Source organism: Odocoileus virginianus, unplaced genomic scaffold (assembly GCF_023699985.2).
Source record: "Odocoileus virginianus isolate 20LAN1187 ecotype Illinois unplaced genomic scaffold, Ovbor_1.2 Unplaced_Contig_1, whole genome shotgun sequence".
NCBI classification, from domain to species: domain Eukaryota; kingdom Metazoa; phylum Chordata; class Mammalia; order Artiodactyla; family Cervidae; genus Odocoileus; species Odocoileus virginianus.
This window is the reverse complement of record NW_027224318.1, coordinates 4564167-4584193: the sequence shown is the minus strand read 5'-3', so window position 1 is coordinate 4584193 and position 20027 is coordinate 4564167. Positions and strand designations below refer to the sequence as shown.

The 20027-nt window shown below is 43.7% G+C and overlaps 1 protein-coding gene across 1 annotated transcript; it reads left to right on the top strand.

The window, feature by feature from the left end:
• Nucleotides 1-5874: 5874 nt before the first annotated feature.
• CD40LG (CD40 ligand) lies at nt 5875-18326 on the top strand. The gene is made up of 5 exons (XM_020875449.2): nt 5875-6148; nt 8160-8291; nt 12452-12509; nt 14405-14467; nt 17134-18326. Exons 1-5 carry the CDS (start codon nt 5993-5995, stop codon nt 17508-17510), a joined length of 786 nt encoding a protein of 261 aa, XP_020731108.1. The 5' UTR covers nt 5875-5992; the 3' UTR covers nt 17511-18326.
• Nucleotides 18327-20027: the final 1701 nt, after the last annotated feature.

The following is a 20027-nucleotide window of genomic DNA, read 5'->3' as shown; positions in this document are numbered from 1 at the left end:
GGAGAAAAGGGAACCCTCTTACACTGTTGGTGGGAATGCAAACTAGTACAGCCACTATGGAGAACAGTGTGGAGATTTCCTAAAAAACTGGAAATAGAACTGCCATACAACCCAGCAATCCCACTGCTGTGCATGCACACTGAGGAAACCAGAATTGAAAAAGACACATGTACCCCAATGTTCATCGCAGCACTGTTTACAATAGCTAGGACATGGAAGCAACCTAGATGTCCATTGGCAGACAAATGGATAAGAAAGCTGTGGTACATATACACAATGGAATATTACTCAGCTATTAAAAAGAACACATTTGAATCAGTTCTAATGAGGTGGATGAAACTGGAGCCTATTATACAGAGTGAAGTAAGTCAGAAAGAAAAACACCAATATAGTATATTAATGTATATATATATAGAATTTAGAAAGATGGTAACGATGACCCTATATGCGAGACAGCAAAAGAGACACAGATATAAAGAACAGACTTTTGGACTCTGTGGGAGAAGGCAAGGGTGGGATGATTTGAGAGAATAGCATTGAAACATGTATATTACCATATGTGAAATAGATCACCAGTCCAAGTTTGATGCATGAAACAGGGCACTCAAAGCCAGTGCACTGGGACAACCCAGAGGGATGGGATGGGGAGGGAGGTGGGAGGGGGGTTCAGGATGATGGGGGACACATGTACACCCATGGCTGATTCATGTCAATGTATGGCAAAAACCACCACAATATTGTAAAGTAATTAGCCTCCAATTAAAATAAATAAATTAATTAAAAAATAAAATGAATACAGTGGAATAAATAAATAAATAAACAACTATTTTTTTTAAGTGCTAGAGTGGAACAGCTAGGACAAGTGACCCCTTTCTTCCTCTCTCCCTTCCCCCATGGATCCTTTGTCAGCAGCAATACTGGGCCTTTGCCCTCAGGCTAAAACCTAGGGAGGGCCCTGATAGCTCTCCAATGAATAGGAAAAAGAAAACAGAAAGAAAATCAGCCTCAGTCAAGAGTGAAACCCTCTAAAGGGCTCTACCCCCAGAGGAAAGCCCTTCTTTATCAGTTGTGGGGGTCCCAGCCTTTCTGCCTCTCCACCCACATAACCTAAAGGGAAGACTGCCTGTTGACAAGCCCTACCCACTTAAACAGAACCCACAGTCAGCTCTCCCATTCCAGAAAGAGGTTTGTGGGGGAAGCAGATCAACACAATTTTAGAGGAAACCCATGCCATCCAACCATAAAAGCGAACAGATTCATAAATATGACCAGACAACTAAGGTAATCAGACATTGGAGGAAAACTGTCAACATAAAACAGAGGACCAAGATAAAAAATGAAACTGATCCTAGAGGAAAGAGAGATAAAGGAACGGAAGAAAACAGAAAACAAATTCATTGTGATGTCTATCACCAGAGGGCCTTGCCAGTGCTGTACTACCAGATTAGAATGTTTTACACTTTCCCTTCTATCCCCTGAAAAGAAAATTTAGTAATTTGGTAAAGATTTACTAATTCCTTACAATGTGTCAGGAGGCAAGGATTCTGAGATTTGCTTTTTAATCATCTTTCTTCTAAAAGCTAATGGTAGGGAAATCAGACAAGTCAACTATGATGTAATATGTCAAACTCTATGATTGATTAAGCACAGAAGAGGGCATTTTATCAGCTTGGAGGGCTCATTTCACAGAGTGGGTATTTCTTCAACATTCGTGAATAAAAAAGGAAGGAGTCATGAGCTTCCCTGCTGGCTCAGTGAGTAAAGAATTCGCCTGCAATTCAGGAGATGAGAACTGGATCCCTGGGTTGGGAAGATTCGCCTGGAGGAGGGCATGGCAACCTTCTCCAGTATTTTTGCCTGGAGAATCCCCATGGACAGAGGAGCCTGGAGGGCTGCAGTCCATGGGGTCACAAACAGTTGAACACAACTGAGTGACTACGCATGGATGCACTCATGATATTCATAGCGGACAGCTTGAACAAACAATATGTTTAGGGAAATAAACTCAGCTGGACATGGGTGATGCTCAAGGTTGAGCATGAGTGAGTTGTGGAGGATGAAGAAAGAAAGGTGGGCAGGGGTCAGAACTTGTGCTATGCTTGCAATGGAAACACTATCCTCTAGGCTAGGGTTTTACAGACATATTCAGGGAAAAGAGTCCTTGAGAGGCCCTTTGTAAAACAAACAAAACGCTGATATATTTAACTCTTTCTTATGTACTGGAAATAACTTTCCTAGCAGAAACTCTGACTGTGTTCTAGGTTATCAATATAAAATCACAACCACAAGCATAGTCACATCAGAATACATGAGATCCATTGTTTTTTTGAGTTTTTCCCTTGATGCTTGTTTGTTGCAGATCAATCACCAGCAAGAAGGAAAGAAGAGAAAGGTGACAGAAATTTCAGAAAATTTTAGGCAAGAAAAACTGAAAACTGAAACAATTCAATCCATTAACTTGATTCTTTCTGTGAACTAAGAAAAAGATGGTCAATATTTGACTTTAGCTAAAGGCACTTTCCTGTACTCCCCAGGTCTATAGATTTCTTGGTAATCTAGTTTAAAAAGTACTTCTGGATGCAGTAAGCAACTGAAATTTTTAAAGGGGTCCCAGGGCCAGTCCACTCCTTGTCAGGGGAGAGTCAGGTATGGGAGGTCCTTAGACAAAGGACATCTGACAGAGAATCAGAAAATAGAACTAAAATGTGGAAGCTGGAAAGGTAGCCATTGTTACAGTAATCTGGGGGTTTCCCTAGTAGCTCAGTGGTAAAGAATCCACCTGTAATGCAGGAGACACAGGAGACACAGGTTCAATCCCTAGGTCAGGAAGATCCCCTGGAGGAGGGCATGGCAACCCACTCCAGTATTCTTGCCTGGAGAACCCCATGGACAGAGGAGCCTGATGGGCTACAGTCCATGAGGTCGCAAAGAGTTGGACACAACTGAGCGACTGAGCACACATGCAAGTTACAGTAATCTCAAGGACCAGGCAGAGGAAGGATGGGAGAAAGAGTGTACTTCAAGGATTAAAGGACTATCAGGCTATTTGAAGCTAATCCCATTCATATTCATGATGAATATGCCAGGAAACTGTCAATCTGCTTCCCTGGGTCCAACTCAGAGTCTTAGGAGGGTAAAAATAGATTAGATAATATGGTCAGTGACAAGATTCAGAGTTAACATTCTTCTGGAAGATGGATGGGATGGGGCTGGAAAGACAACAAGGTAATCAATTAGGAGAGGACAATTAGGTCATCTAGGAGAGAGGGGATGTGGCCCTGGACTAGGATGTTTCCCTAGAGGCTAGAAAGGAGTGGGGTAATCAAGAAGCTTTTGGGGATGAGGAAGCCACTGGGATTGGGGAGTAATCTGGGCAAGAGGGAGGAAGGAATCCTGGATGGCTCCTAGGTCTTGGACAGTTAGGTAAATATAGTAGTACCATTCACTGAGATGGGGAGAGCCTGGAGGGAGAAAAAGTCTGGGTAGGAAGTGGAGTGGTGGGATGAGTTAATTTGAGGTCCTGGCAGATGCAGGATGGCTTTGGGGTGTCCAAGTGGAGATACCTTGGACTCAGAGGTACTTGCACTTACAAATCTTCAGTTCAGTATTCAGGTATACATCTGGGGTTTATCACAATGAAAGTAATAGTGAAAACCATGAAAATGGATGGGAGTCATCCCAGGTAAACACATAGAATGAGAAGAGGGGAGGGGTGGGAGGAGCATGAGGATGGGAGATGCCAAAGTTTTAAGGGGTACAAGGGGAAAAGGAAGCACATGAAGAAGGATAGTAAGAGGCAAGAGGGGAGAGATTTCAGAAGGATGCAAACAAAAAAAATAGGTCAACAGACTACTGGAAAGGTCACTAAAAATTAACCCTACAAAGTATTCAACTCAAACCATTGTGTTGAGAATAGTGGAAGCAGTTTCAGGGGAATGTTATGAGCAGAAGTCAGGAAGTGTAGGCAGGGAGATGGGACAACAATTTTCTCCTGAAGTTTGTCCCAGGACCAAACGTGCCACCGTCGGCATCTCTGTGGTCCCTTCTGCGACCTCTCCCTCGGAGCTTGGCTGAGCTGATGGTCACAGGGTCCTTGCAACTCTGGCATGCTGTCATTGCATGAAACTGGCCCTTGAGATGTCCTCGAGCCCCTTTTAGCTCTCGTGATAATTTTCCTTTAGTGGAACTAAGGTTCCTTGTCTAAGAACCGAAGCCTCTGATTTGACTGATCAAAGTTTATCAAATGCATTGAAGCCACCTACTTGGCAGATGTAGTGAGATCTGGGCCCAGGACAGGATGCTGGGGCGTGGGAGGGGAAGAGAGCAGGTGGTAACTATGCAGATAGCATGCCTAACAGAGGAGTTTGTTACATTTCCTATTTGTCTGTCAAAACAATTTTATAGGAATCACAAAAGCAATCTTATTGTGGTTCTAGAAAAGGTTGGGATGTGGGGTAGGGATTTCCACAGCTGTTTTTATTTCAAAGGCAATCTGATAAGACCATCAAAAGCCATTCAGAAATGGGTAATTCTACACACTTCAATAATTCAAATCGCTGTTAAAACATTGGGTGTTTTTGAAGCTATTGTTTGTTTGCTGTTTACTAGTATGTAAGGAGTTGGCAATCATTTGGAAAACTCCTCATAGGCTAAACAAACACCAGAAAACTTAAGGTGAGAGTGTTTTGCTATTGCTTGTTTCAAAGATCTTTCAGGCACATCTTTACTTGATTTCTCAACAACCTAGAGGACAGGCAAAGGAGGTACAATTGCCCCTTTGGGTATGAGGGAACCGAGATCTGTAGAGGGAGAGTAGATTTGCTGGAGGTTCACAGCAATTCATTAGTACCCCAAGGTCTAGAATTCAGGTCTCTTAACTGCAACCTAGTTTCCCTAGTCCAAATAGACAGATCAGCATCAACAATTATTTGATGAATTGGAACAGTGTAGACAGGCAACTTGGCTAAATCAACCTAATATTCCTACTTTAACCTCAATTCCAGAATTTTGGCCTGAATTATACAAGACTACTTCTCTTGGCCTTGGAGAAGTGTATTTTTCTTTTCTTTTTCTTTTTATTGGTGTATAGTTGCCTTATGATACTGTGCTAGTTTCTGTTGTACAGCAAAGTGTACAGACACACACACACACACACGTATATATATATATATATATATATATATACGTGTGTGTGTGTATATATATATATATGTATATATGTGTGTATGTGTGTTTATATATATATATATATATATATATATATATCATGTTTTTTGGGTTTCCTTTCCATTTAGGTCACCACAGAGCACTGAATAAAGTTCCCTGTGCTATACAGTAGGTTCTCATTAAGAAGTGTATTTTTCTTGAATTATCTTTCCAGTTATTTTTTTTTTACTAATTGTTAGCACTCCTTTTTGCTTTATTCTGTGTAGACTTGACTTGAAATGCCACAGGGATTTTGTTGGGTTTAAAGATGAAAGAAATCTAAGGAGCCAGCAGCAAGCCAGTCATAAAATCAATCCAAACTTTTGTTGGTGTTTCTTTCTTTCTCCATCTACCAGGTTCCCGCTTTATATTAGTAAGATTGAAATTGAAATAAGCCTATTGCTGGTGGATTCATCTGTCACTTTCCTTGAAACTGGTGAACCCCATACGTTAGACAGTGATAGGAAAATACTGCCATTGTCTGTTAAGGAGTCTATGACATTTCAAGGCAAGAATGAATATATGGAAGAAGAAACTTATTTCTTCTTTACTAATGAAAGGGAAAGCCTGGAAGTGAATGATATGGTTAGGTTAAAAAAAAAAAAAAAACCTTTACGTAACTTTTTTGCTGGGAGAGAAGACTGCGAAGCACATTTTCCAGGAAGTGTGGGCTGCGACGATTGTGCGCTCTTAACTAATCCTGAGTAAGGTGGCCACTTTGACAGTCTTCTCATGCTGCCTCTGCCACCTTCTCAGTCAGAAGACATCATTTCAACTCTAACGCAGCATGATCGAAACATACAGTCAACCTTCTCCCCGCTCTGTGGCCACTGGACCACCTGTCAGTATGAAAATTTTTATGTATTTACTTACAGTTTTTCTTATCACCCAGATGATTGGGTCAGCGCTTTTTGCTGTGTATCTTCACAGAAGATTGGACAAGGTAAGATGAACCATGGGTCTTCATTAACTAAATTTACGGTTCTTATTGATGTGTGGGTTGGTTGGACTTAGTGCTACCCAAATGATGGACAATGTTAAGAACCCAAATAGATAAATGGTCTCATGGCATAGTGGTTGTGGTCTAGTTAGTGAGATATTCTATTCTTTTCTCTGGTCAAGACCCTTGACTTTGGAGTCAGACTGCTGGGTTCAAATCTTGACTCAATCCCCTACTCGTTTTCCGATCCCCGGGCAAGTTATTTTACATTTCTATGCCTCAGTTTCCACATTTGAGAAATAGGGATGATAATGGTACTCACCTCATAGATTAAATTCAAGCTAAGACCAGAACCAGGCACAAAATAAGCACTGTGGAGACATTAACTATAATGATTTGCTAATGTTTTGCTTAAAAAGTAAACTATTTTTTTTTCTGATAGAGACAATTGTTTTTCTTCTAAATTTTCAACTAGAGAAGGAAAGCATCAATTTGACCTGAAAATTCATAGTGCTTCAGGTTAACATAGACATAAAGAAGTCCCCAATTTGCAACTTACAGTGGAAGTGGTGGTCTCTGTCTAATTCTCAAATGCTGATTTTAGTTGTAAGCTGCTCAGTTTCCCTCTGAGATGTTGTGCATTCTTGAATAGCCGGACTTACAGAACAAAAGAGTGGAGTAAGTTAGTAGGTTGCTCTGCATTCTTAAGAAAAAGTTGCCATTAGGATTTATTCTGTTTCCATGTGTTTACCCATCTCCACTGATAAGCATTATTAGCTGTGTTGACAAAATATCAATCATGGATGAAAAGGAGAAATTTTATCAATTATTTGTCTGGTCTGGATGTGGGAATTGTGGATGCACAGCATCTAGAGACTGTGTTTTCTCAGGGATGTGCAAGGGGTCTTTATTGAGCCGCCAACCTTGAATTATGACCATAAGATTTTCTATCAGAATAAGGTGGGGCAGGCAGAATTGAGGCAATTCACTGGGTTACTACAAATTTTAGGTTTCACTGCTTAGAAAAGAGTGGGATTCTGTGTCTGGTTGTTTGTTCATGGGCTGGTAGGCTCTGCTGATCAAATGCCCTGCCAATCAAATATTTCCCCTAGCCTCAATAGGGGAAATATTGACCTGGGTAAATCCCTGGGTGGGGAAGATCCCCTGGAGAAGGGAATGGCAACCCACTCCAGTATTCTTGCCTGGAGAATTCCATGGAGAGAGGAGCCTGGTGGGCTACAGTCCATGGGGTCGCAAAGAGTCGGACATGACTGAGCGACTAACACACACACACACACACAAAGTTAAAAAGAGAGAGAGATGTAATTAGAGTTTGAGTAAGTGACACGCATTGCAAATCCCCTTCTTTTTATAAAGCACTGGATCAGAAATGTTAAAACTAAGTGGGCAAATTAGCTCACGAGAAAACTATTTTATAGATTATGTTTATAATGACCTATCATTATTGAAGCAATGGGAAATATGACCATTAAAGAATGTTGCTGCTAATATACATGAAAAAACGTACACTTTGTGATGAAATTTCATTACAATAGCTATGATTTCTACCTAGTGTTTCAGGCAACATCATATTCTCTTTGCTGGCTTTTGTAGATTTTTTAAATTGCTAATACTAAATATCACTACTTCAGCATCATTGCTTAGTCGCTAAGTCGTGTCTGACTCTTTGCGACCCATGGACTGTAGCCTGCCAGGCTCCTCTGTCCATAGGGATTTTTCCATTAAGAATACTGGAGTGGGTTGTCATTTCCTTTTCCAAGGGATCTTCCCCACCCAGGGATTGAACCTGAGTCTCCTGCATCGGGAGGCAGATTCTTTATCATTGAGCCACCTGGGAAGCCCCAGTCCAGTATACTAATGTGTTATCATTCCCCATTTATATTTGCAAAGCCCTCCTTGTGTTGCTGAGGCCATGGAAGTGATTGTAGAGGCAGACCATTAGCTGCCTTCTTCAGAATTACAATTTCTCATGTCCCTGTCATTTCAAAAATAGATAGAAGACGAAAGGAATCTTCATGAAGATTTTGTGTTCATGAAAACGATACAGAGATGCAATAAAGGAGAGGGGTCCTTATCCTTACTGAACTGTGAGGAAATTAGAAGCCGGTTTGAAGACTTGGTCAAGGTAAGGACCTCAGTCGCTGGGAAAAAGATCACTGAAAAGTTTTGGAGGGGGGAACCTGCTAGGTTGGGCAACTAAAACCTAACCATGTAAAAGTTTAAACATGTGTTGGGTATATGCTATAGATACAGGTAGACATACATATGTACACACGTGTATATGGGTGTGTGTATAAAAACGCAAAAAAGAAGCCAAAACTCAATGGTTAAAAGGGAAAGGAAAGTTTAAAGTGTGCTCGCTCATAGGAATGCCCTTAAGAAGAACAGAAAAGGCTCTCTCTGGAGAAAATACACACTCTCCTGGGCACATTCACATACGCACGTGAGCTCAGACAGGCAGATGGCTCGGGGGGAAATGATGAAGTCCACCACACTTGCTTTTTGCATTTTCTTATCTTTCCATCCAAATCTTGGTGCCTTCCCACTGAGGACCCAGGGTCTGGTCCCCATTTCCCAGGGAAGTGATAAACACAGGCCACTGCAGTGTTGGCAGGCCACCAGTTAGGGGTTTACCTTCAGTGGGGGTGGTGGGGACTTCTGAACACTGATAGACTCTTAACATGTGAAGGAATGCTTTGCTTTTCTCATGATGGAATTTCAGGTACCATGTAAGTAAGATCTTTTCCTTTTACTATGAGGAGAGGTGTGGGCAATGGGTGATGGACTGTCTCAGTGCCACTCGAACCAGACTCCATAGAATACCACCTGCTCATGGAGCCAGTCTGCTCTAGGGCCAATCAAGACCCGAGGTAGAGAGAGTTTAAAGTTGTCTTGCCCAACAGACTGGTGCCCAGCATTAAGTTACTGCAGTGGTTCATGTTGTTGTTGTTTAGTCGCTAAGTTGTGTCTGACTCTGTGACCCTATGGACTGTAGCCCACCAGGCTCCTCTGTCCATGGGATTTCCCAGGTGAGAATACTGGAATGGGTTGCCACTTCCTTCTCCATCAGTGACCTATGATGGGTGCCTAAAGCAAGAGTTTTGAGACAGTTTACTGAGGATGTGCCTAAAATATTAATCTCATCGTTGTAGACAAGGGGTCTAGGAGCTCTTTCTCCAGAACAGCATCTAGAAATCTTTGTGCCTGTTTCCCCCTCAGAACAGAGTTAAACACCTTGGGCCCTCAGGGGACTTGGGGGTTGTGAGTAGGAGGCCACATCCAGGCTGAGGATAGTGCTGTGCCAGGTGGGTGGGTATCTAGAGAAACCAACAGGAGTTCTCACATACAGATAATGTGTAATTTAACCCAGGAGTGGAAGGGCCTGAGATCTTACTTCTGAGCTTTTTCCTGTCCTCCTATACTGTCCCTGGTATGTCATTTAATCCAGTAGTGAGGACTCTGGAAGCCTATCCCTGAGTCACCTATGGGAATCAGAATGCAGCTCAAATCTGTGGCTGGCTTTTAGGTTCTCCACAGCAATGCAGGTTTTAGAGGAAGACTCCAAACTCTTTACATGCAAAGCTTGGAAATGATTTGAGTTTTTCTGGTTCCTTGAGGCTTCTGGCCAGTATTACAGAATATTGGAAGGTGTTGCAAATTTAAATGTGATTAAATCCACTTTGAGATAAATGCTTAGCATATTAAATGTGCTTGACTGTGTGATCTTGAGCAAATAACTTCACCTCTCTGGGCCTTATTTTTCTCAGTTATCCAGTGAGAGGGCTGAGATGTTCCACCAGGCACTACCAGCTTCAACATTCTATAATTCTGGGATCAGCCTCCAGTTCCCCCAAAGGCATTGAGAATGGTTGTTGGTTTCTTCCCTCCCTCTTACTGAGAGTTTTATAGTTGTATTGCCAATATCTCATGGCTGTATTTCCAGTCAGATATGCAAAGCTTCCCAAATCAGCTACCAGGAGAAAAGCAAGGAAAAAGTCAGTTTTGTCTCTCCACTTATACTTGCATGAAAAAAGTGGCAGCTCACAAGTTTCATATTCTGAAAAGGCAGACCTTTTCAGGCATGTTCACCAGAGTGCCTTCTGTGAAACAGAGGAAGCCTCTTGCCTCCACTGCTGCGGGGTAGAGTCCGAGTCAATGTCATCTGCACCTCCGATGCCCACGACAGTCAGACCCAAAATATTCCAGCTCCCTCTCCTCTTCCAATGACTGACCCCACTCCAATATCCATGCCATGAAACTTCTCATTCTAAAACAAAATATTTTGGACTTTTTTTTTAACCCAACAGGCCAAAAAAAAAAATCCCAAATTGGATCATTTATATTCTTAGCTAATGTTAATAGGCTTTCTTTCTGGGTGACAATCTGACTACTCCAGAGCAGCCCAAAGTTTGAATCTCAGGAAGCAATGTTCAAAATCATCAGGTCCAATTATCAACCCAGAGCTGCTGCTTCTCCCCAGAGTCTCTACCCAGCAGTCCCTCCATCTCTGTTGGAACACCTCTAGTGACAAAGAACTAATTACTTCCTGAGGCAGGTAGAACCGAGCTGTCACTCTGGGCAGAAGATAGGATTCGTAGTTGACATTAGGTAAATGGAGGCAGCATTTTAACTAGTATAATTTCACATTAAATCTTCCTCCCCGCCCAACCGCCTGCTAGAATGATCAGTTCCATGATTGTCTGCTGGCCAATGCCCACGATGTCTTCGATAAGGTCAGAGCATCTCCTTTTCCAGTTAAAGATCAACCTATCCATCCCTGCCAAACGAGTTCCCACTAAGAGAGAAATAACTCATTCTAGATTTTCTAAAATCAACTTTAAAAAGTCTGTCAGTTGAGGTGGGGAGTGAAGCAAGAGCGGGGGGAAGGCTCTGGGGCGTGTGGCTGGGGGAAAGTTCACAGAAAGGCAAGGCCGGACGCGTAAAAGACAAACTTTGCTGACTTCACATTTTCATGTTGGCCAAGCCCTGACACCAGGGCAACCACCTAGTCTAAAAGTATCTCGACTTCGATCATCACACTCCATCTTTTGAAAAGACACGAAATACTCTTTTGTTGGCTTATTATCTTACAAGCATTTTCCTGTCGCCGCACTTTCACGCCACCACCCTTGAGCTCAAGTGGAAAGTTGAAGCTCTGAGCCCTGTGCAAACATTTTGAGGTGCAGGCTGCCCATTAGGCTCCATGACTTATACTCTCACACCTGACACCTAAGCCCCTCAGTAGTAACAACACTTTTAATTCCTTTTCAGGGAGTAACAAAAAGGAAGGGTGCTGTGGAAAATTGACTACAGTAATGGGAAGGACCACAAGCCTTTGATTATCCAAAGATGTGAAAATATTATTGCCGTTCTCCTTTGTGCTCAGAGCACAGGGTGATGGTGTGGGTTAAGCCCTGCTTCAGAGTGTGATCTCATAGTTTCTACTCTCGGCTTCAGCCTCAGACTCCTTGGGTGACCTCATGCCTGCCAGTTAAGCCCACCAGGCCTTTTATTCGGTATCTTTAAAATGGCAACAGCAGCCTTTACTACCTTCCAACCTGTGTAGATGACACTCTGTGCTAGCTTTCGTAAGGGCCTCTAACCATCCTGCAGTTGCTAGTGAGAAGCAACCCCTTAAGAAGTACTGTGTTTGCCCTGGAATCTCAGCTGCACTGAGAGATTACTTAGGTTTCTTCTACATAGATTATTCTAAATAAGAACAGGCCACATGAGGCAACCAACAACAAGAGAATCTCTTCAGCCCATTGAAATGGACAACCAAATAAAAAAATGTCTGAGGGTCTTTTCAGGGTCTGGGATTTCTTCCCAGTGTCAAACTTACTACTTCCATTTCCTAAGAGGTTTCAGACTAATTTTATTCTAATAGATACATACCATGTTTATGTTTAGTAATATTCTATCTACCAGTTCCCAAGGAAGAATCAGATCCCCATTCAGCATTATTTGTCGGTATCTCTCAAAGCTGGGGAGGTTGGGGTCATAGGAGGGGTCAGGATGGCAACCTCTGGCCTGGCACAGTAACAGAGCCCAAATTCTGTTTCCAGGTCTACCCCTGGGCTTTCTGGGCTGTCAGCTCATCTGTCAAAGCCCTGGGCTCTGAATTACAGTAGGATGGAATTAATGACAGGATCAGAGTCTATACGATAATCCTCACCAGAAACAGACAACAGAGTAGTGACAGATGTCAAATGCATGCAACCTCCCTCTAAAGATCCCCGCCAGAGTTCCTGTCAAAATGACCTTTTGCTATGATTCTTATTTTAGGATATAATGCAAAACAAAGAAGTAAAGAAGAAAGAAAAAAACTTCGAAATGCACAAAGGTAGGTTGCTCTTTACCATTTCTATGAATACTTAAAAGCAAAAAGGAAACTTTAGGCTGACTGTATTGAACAACGCCAAGTTGAATCAGGGAACCTTTAGCCCCAGAAATAAAGCAGGAACACAGCTGCAAAATCAACACCTTCCTTGGTGCCTGTTACTTGGAAAGGATTTGTGTGGACATATTTACAGGGAAGGCTGTGCTCCTTTAGTGCTGACAATACCAAGTATGAAAAAATTGTATTATTTTCAACACCTTACAGCAACCATACAGCCTAGTGACATCTACGGAGGATAAGATGACCAGACAGTCAGCATTTGGTAGTGGTGTCATTCATCACTCAATGGTAACAGTTTTTCATGGGGAACCACAGCCAGTAGAACCTCAGGGATCAAGAAGTGATTCAGTATGACAGCCTTGTTCTTTGCTCTGTTCTTGATGTCCGAGCATCTCAAACATCCCAAAGTTGAAGGGACCTCTTGACGGTCCTCAAATCTCTCACCATCCCCAGGTCATGAATCTCCTTTACACTAGCACTAACCATCTTCCCTTTGAACAAACATGTCTAGACACCTTCTAGCTCATGAAGCAGCCTGGGCCATCTTTGAATGACTCTAATAATTAAAAGAAGGTTACTATATACTCAAGAGAAGTCTTTTCTTCTCTGGAGTTGAAATTTGTTCTTGTAATCTCTATTCACTGAATTGACTTCTGATCTTTGGGGCCATACTAAGCAAAGTATATAATTCCTCTTCTACACAGCAGCTGTCCAGATGTTGAAAATGACAATCATGGCCCCTGAGCCTTTTCTTCTCCAGGATAAACCCCCTTAGTGTCTTCCACTGTTTCCCCTTTCCAGGATTTTTCCTGTTCTTTCCTGGACACACTGACTTCTCTTTTCCTGTTAGAATGTAGCACCCAAAACCAATATAATAATTCCTGGGGTGACCTGAGCAGCTGAGTATGGGAGAAACGGAGTGTTGGTAAATGGGTGTTGTTAGAGAGACTACTATATCACAAAGTCAGTGTAAAGATGGTATGGCTTGTACAAATTTAATATATACAAAGAAATGCATTCATACATATAGAGATACAGATACTGTTCTCTGAGGCAAAGAGCTTGCTTTAACTGTTGGTCTGAATGCAAGGGGTTGCCTGATTTCCATGAAGGCTTTGCTTTCAGAATGAATGTAAAATACGTTGAGTGGTACCAAATTGTCTGTTAATTGCCATGAAACTTGAGGAACCAGTTCATGTGGGTGCTGCCTAGCAGCCTTTGAGAAAATGACATACTTAACAAAACTGGTCATTTAGGTCACACAACTTGACTCAGTATTTATAGGACACCTACAAGGTGTCCAACTCCAAGCTCATTACTGGAAAAAAAAGGAACTTCCACATCATGTCTGCACTTAGAAGATCAGCACAGCTAATTAAGGAGCAAGTCTTTTACATGAGCAACGGTTGGAGGTAGATACACTGTGGCCAGTGCTTGACCAAATCAGACACTGTAAGCATCTTACTAGCTAAGTGTGTAGGCATGACCTTGGGGCTCACTAAGATGACCAATGGATGGGAGCTTTCTTAAAAGCAAGATTCAAAATGTGTTTAAAGAGGATCATTTTTCTTTAGCCTGTGTCAATCTTTGTAAAGCGGAGTCAAGTACTGAACTACTCTTGGAAGAATTGGGCTCAGTGGAAATAATCAATTCAATTGTTCAGATTTTGGAAACAAACTTTGCCCTCTGTGGGAGGGATTTCAGGCCATCTTACCCTTCCTTTCACATAACCTGTTTAAGTACAGTCTCTATGACCCAGCTGCAGAACTAGACCAAATTGTTTGGTGGCCAGTTTCGTGTTTCTTTGTCCTGACAGTTGGCCTTTGGTTTCATTTCAGGTGATCAGGAGCCTCAAATAGCGGCACATGTCATCAGTGAGGCCAGTAGTAAAACAACCTCTGGTAAGTCCAAAGCATCTGCGCGTCAGTCACCTGAGTGAGGGGCAGGCCAGGAGGCTAGAGTCAGGCAGCCTAATGATTAGGCTCCTCTCTTCCTTTGGGGCCCAATTTACAAAGCTCCCCAGACACGTCTCATGCGCTTGCCTTTGTCTTCAAAGTGGGCTCAAATGCACAGATGGGACTTGGAGAAACAAAAGGCAGTGGAAAGCAATCCCGATGTTCTCATTAGGTTCCTGCTCTGTAGTTGACTCTGAATGATGAATTACTGGGTGGAGGGACCATTATGCTGACAACATAGAAGAGATGGCAGGTAGTGACCTCTTGACTGGGAGCATCCCTCATTCTAACCCCTCTTCACTGTGTGTAAATGGGCCTCAAGGGGTATTTCCTGCCATCTTCCAATCCCTGTATGATTAACCCCCACCTCTTTGGGGCCAACCTTAGGGAAATTAAAGGTAAAATCATTCTGCACAGATCAATAGGTGCTGGTACGTTAGATTTTCCAATGAAGTAACAATAGACGGCATACTGGAATCTTTTCAACTCTGAATGATTTATCTTTCCATATACGTTCTGCCATGATTCTAGCCCTCAGATCTTTTTTCCCAAATCTGTACCTCATACTAGCTGGTGTTGGAGAATGTGGCCGATCTGATAAACGGATGGAAATATACACACTAGCATAAAATCTCCCATCTACATAAATGCAGGCCAAGAGCATTAAAGCAGTCTTTGAAAACTTCAGCACAGTGCTCTGGAATGGAGTTCTAAGCAGTGTGTGTGTGTGTGTGTGCATGTGCATATGCACATGTGTGAGACACAGAGAAACAGATAGAAACCGAGAGAGAGGAAAGGAGGCAGCCTCATCTCTGAGGCGCTCGGGCTTCTCAGTGGGCGTAACACATAGGTGGTTATCCCAGATCATGGTACAGGAGTAGGAGCGCTGGATAGAAAGGTTTTGAACACTGAAGTTTAAGAACCATGACTGCCACTTGCTGGGTGACCTTGGGCAAGTCCCTTTCCCTCGCAGCAGTTTCCTGTCTCACTTACTTCACGAGATGACTCTGAGCATCAAATCAGCTAATATGGAAGAAAGTTATTCTGTCAAGCATTGTACAAATCTAAAGTGTCATTCCTTAACTGACTTCCCTGTAGCTGTCAGAAGAGTAACATAAAGCCCTTTTTGAATAACACTTACTCCCACAATATTTCGTAATTCTGCCAGTACCCCTTTCTCAGAAAATACACTTAGGGGAGAATATCACAACCATATTGACATGTCCAGGGTGGTCATCCACATGATACCCTCTCATCCAGATTGGATGGATGCCAGCCACAGAGACACCTCTTAGAAGAATAGCTTGCCTTGGATAGATGTCACGGTGCTCCCACATTCTGCCAGAAGGTCCATGATGGCTCTTGACCCTAGTGTAGTTGACAGTCTGCAACCCGGTAGGTTTGCAGAGGATCAGATGAGAAGAGAGTCACATTTCTTACCCCACCCCAGCCACAAACTTCTCAGACCTACTTGGTCATGCTGCTCTAATCCTGACCTACCTCTTACAGCAAGGACGAAAATTAGGTAAGGACTTGATAACAATAAACCTTGTGGATGGAAAGATAGAGAAACTGCCCATGTTTCCTCAATTAGATAGTCTAAGAGTGAACACATCATATTGAAGACTTTCTAGAGTGGTCTGGAGGCCCAAGCAATGTGAGGTATTTCAGAATGCCTTTCCTGATTATGAAAGGGTGAATCTCAACAGGTGGCGTCTTGTACACTGATAGGCCTAAGACCACCAAGCAGGAGTGAAAAAGAAACAGCTCAAGGAAGCAAATGCATCAGTACTTTCAGTTCTCCCCACCCCCACCCCCCGCAGCCTCGCTCTCTGTGGGAGCTGAGATTTGAAATCGGCTGCACACACTACTTTGAACCCACTCAACATCTCAGCCGAGAAAATGGCACATTGTTGGTGGGTACTCTGGCTTAGCCACAAGAATACAGGCACTTTCAAGTTGGTGGCGCCCACTACAATGGGAGATCAAAACACACAGTGAAATGACAGGTTTATTTTCATACTTCCTTGCCTAATTTTAGTTGTTGCTGTGGGAGGCAGATTGGGTTTACAAGAGCCCGATCAGGTAGGAAGAAATGGGGGTCTTGTCTTTGCTCTATGCTGCGGCTGAGTGAGAGAGATCAACAAGTCTTTGACTTTAGAAAATTCAAGGAGAGCAAGATATGAAAGTTGATATCAGCAAGGCTTTGAGCATTTTGGCACGCATGATTTATGACATGGGATTTTTTAAATCATTCGCACTGTCTGAAGTTCAAGGGTCAATTGGCTTTAAGAGCTTTTAAGGGGAGAAGGAAACTCCCTGTGCTGTTACTTGAGTTAGTCTGCACAGCGAGTCTCAGGGAGATTGACTTGCCCAAGCTTGAATAAGATCTGGATTGGAACCCAGCTCCATCCAACAGTGCAACCCAGGCTGATTGGTCAGCCGTGGCTCCTCCATAGTCTCTGAGGGCTGGAGGGGTCCTTTAGACTCCCTGACGCCGCAAACTTGCCTTCCTGTACGAAGTCAGTATCCAGTATGGAACTCTATTGTCTGTGAGAATCTGAATCACGTATGCACAACCTCACCACGGCTTTCCCCCTTTTCCATTACAGTTCTCCAGTGGGCCCCCAAAGGATACTACACCCTAAGCACCAACCTGGTAACCCTCGAAAATGGGAAACAGCTGGCCGTGAAAAGACAAGGACTCTATTACATCTACACCCAAGTCACCTTCTGTTCCAATCGGGAAACTTTGAGTCAAGCTCCATTTATAGCCAGCCTCTGCCTGAAGTCCCCAAGTGGATCGGAGAGAATCTTACTGAGAGCTGCAAACACCCACAGTTCTTCCAAACCATGCGGGCAGCAATCCATTCACTTGGGAGGAGTCTTTGAATTGCAACCGGGTGCTTCGGTGTTTGTCAACGTGACTGATCCAAGTCAAGTGAGCCACGGGACCGGCTTCACATCATTTGGCTTACTCAAACTCTGAACGGTGTAAGCCGGCAGGCTGCGGCTGGGCTGATGCTGGTGGTCTTCACAATCCAAGAAAGCAGTTAAGACCACTCCCCCGTTGAACTGCCTATTTATAACCCTAGTATCCTCCTGACGGAGAACTATTTATTATACATCCCAAGGCATGTAGGGCTGCAATGAGTAAATTACTGGGCAGGGGAAACCTCAACAGGCCCTGATCCATAAGAGCTTATATTCTGAAGCAGCAACTCCACTGACACAGACATTCAGAGTCCTGTGAAAAGACACCATTATGCACAGCTCGAATTCTGAGTAAACAGCAGAAAATCAGCCAAGTTTAGTTTTGTTTCTTTGCATGCAGTGTCTTTCAGTGGAGGATATATTTGATTTCTCAGTGAAGATGCCAAAGGGAAATGGGGAGCTTCAGCTCACATTCAATCATGGTGGATTCTGGGTCCCCGGGGCCCTGGTGGAGGTGGGGCAGACTTTAGGAAGTACAAGGCAGTAGAGAACCAAAACCCTGCCCCCACCAGCCACCCTGACACTCATTCTCATCCTCTCTTTCTCTCCTACACACACACACACATACACACACTGAGTCAGGCTGTTGCTCATCAAGTATCTTATTTCAACCCTGTTCTTGTCTCCACTACTGTTGATGGGGTGGGGGGTGGGGGGGAAGAGACGTCAGCTCTGAGGCTGCACACTCCTCCCTGAGAAATGACTGTATTTAAAGGAAACCTATTGTATCTACCTGTAGTCCTCATTGTTTCCAGAATGAACTTGTGATTATCTTATTTATTTTTTGAATAATAAAGATCTCTTAACATGATTGTTGTTACTTAGCATCTGAAGCCCCAGGCCAGGTTGAGGGGGGTGCGGGTTTGGGGGAGAGGAAGAGTGTGGTGTTTTCAGAAACTTGGTTCTGAAGCTTGTGGTGCCACAAAATATCTTGGTGACAGTACACTCCCTGGAGGGCTGTGATAGCCTCTGATGGATGACAGGGGAGCTTAGCCAGTGAGAAGCTTGTTCTGGAAATGTTGCAGGAGATTGAAAAGAGGCTGGGTTTTCTTCTAGATTAGTCACAGCTAAGTGAAGCTTAAATGAGAAGCAGTTGCTTATCTTTTTAATAGCTGTCAAAGTGGTTCCACCTTAGGTAAGAGGACATGCAGTGGGGACCAACCGAGGGGAAGCATTTGCCCCTTGGTCTTGTCACCTCCAATTGAGGAGGTTTTCACACAAGAAACCCAGAGTGGCTTCATCTTCCTGACCAGTAGAGGGCCTTTCCTCTGGCAAATACAAGCAGAAAAATATTACTGCAGCAATAAGAATGAAGCTGAGGAGAGGTCAGTACAGTTCTTGGCTGCTGGTCCTGCTCTTTGGTCCTCTGGACAACACAATCCCTTCTTGGCTGAGTGACTCAGAAGGCCTTAGAGCATGAATTTCTAACATGAGGCTGAAGAGTTGCTAGACAAACTTGCTGGGTTGTGTACTTTCTCCAACAAGAGAACTTTGGTCTGACCCTGGGTAACATTGTGGGTTCAGAGATATATCCACAGTGCTATCTTGTCCTCTGGAGTGAAGGTCCTTCTACAGTGTCACTCTCACATGGGAGACTTGAAGGAAGAGGGGCAGCAGGTGTGGCAGCAAGAAGACCCTGGTCATGATCTTCTCACAGGTAAGCCAGGCCCCCATCTTGCTGACGGGAAGGCTTGGCCCAGTCCCAAGAGAAGACAATACACTGGCCATGACTGTCCCTCTCTCATGGTTGCTGAGAACCCACTGTGTAGCACAGCCTTGGGTGGGCAAGAGGGTCATGAGAAGGTAATTCATGTTCAGGCCTTTCTACACTCACATCCTCTGAATGAAATCTTGTCCCTGCACTGCACCCTGCCTTCTTCTTCTTTGGAAATCATGATGTTCCAGGCTATCTCTACCTCTAGGAACCGAGTGACTAATAAAATCTGTTATCAGAAGGAATGCTGTAGACACAGAACTTCAAAATTTCTAGGCTATCTCCTCTGCTGCTGTGCTTCCTGCTGTCCTCTAAATGCCACCTCCCACAGCCCCAGCCCAGAACTTTCTCCTAAGTGTCAGCCTCACAATCCAAGTGCCTTCAACCCCTCAGATGGCTTCCACCTGAGGTCAGCCTTACCCTTGCCAAGAAGTCCAAGGCCCGTCCCCTCCTGTTCTCCTCCTGTTCACAGGGGGTCATCTCTCCCAGCTCAGGGGTTGAATGATCCCCTTCAGGCTACTAATGTCATGCCTTTGGTCCTGACCTGCCCCCTAGAGTGTGTCCCCTCTGCTCACATTTCCAAACGGTGGGCCCAGGGGTCAAATCCGAGGTATCCATATGGAGCCTTGATCTTTCCCCTGCACGACGGGACCCACTTTCAGTGCTGCCCATTCCACTCAGGACAGCCTTACCCAGTCTGCTTCCCGAGCCACCAACCAGGCCTGACCCCTCACTGCCCTCAATCCCACATCCCGTCCCCCCAACACAACACGTCAACATTATTTCTTAAATAGCTCT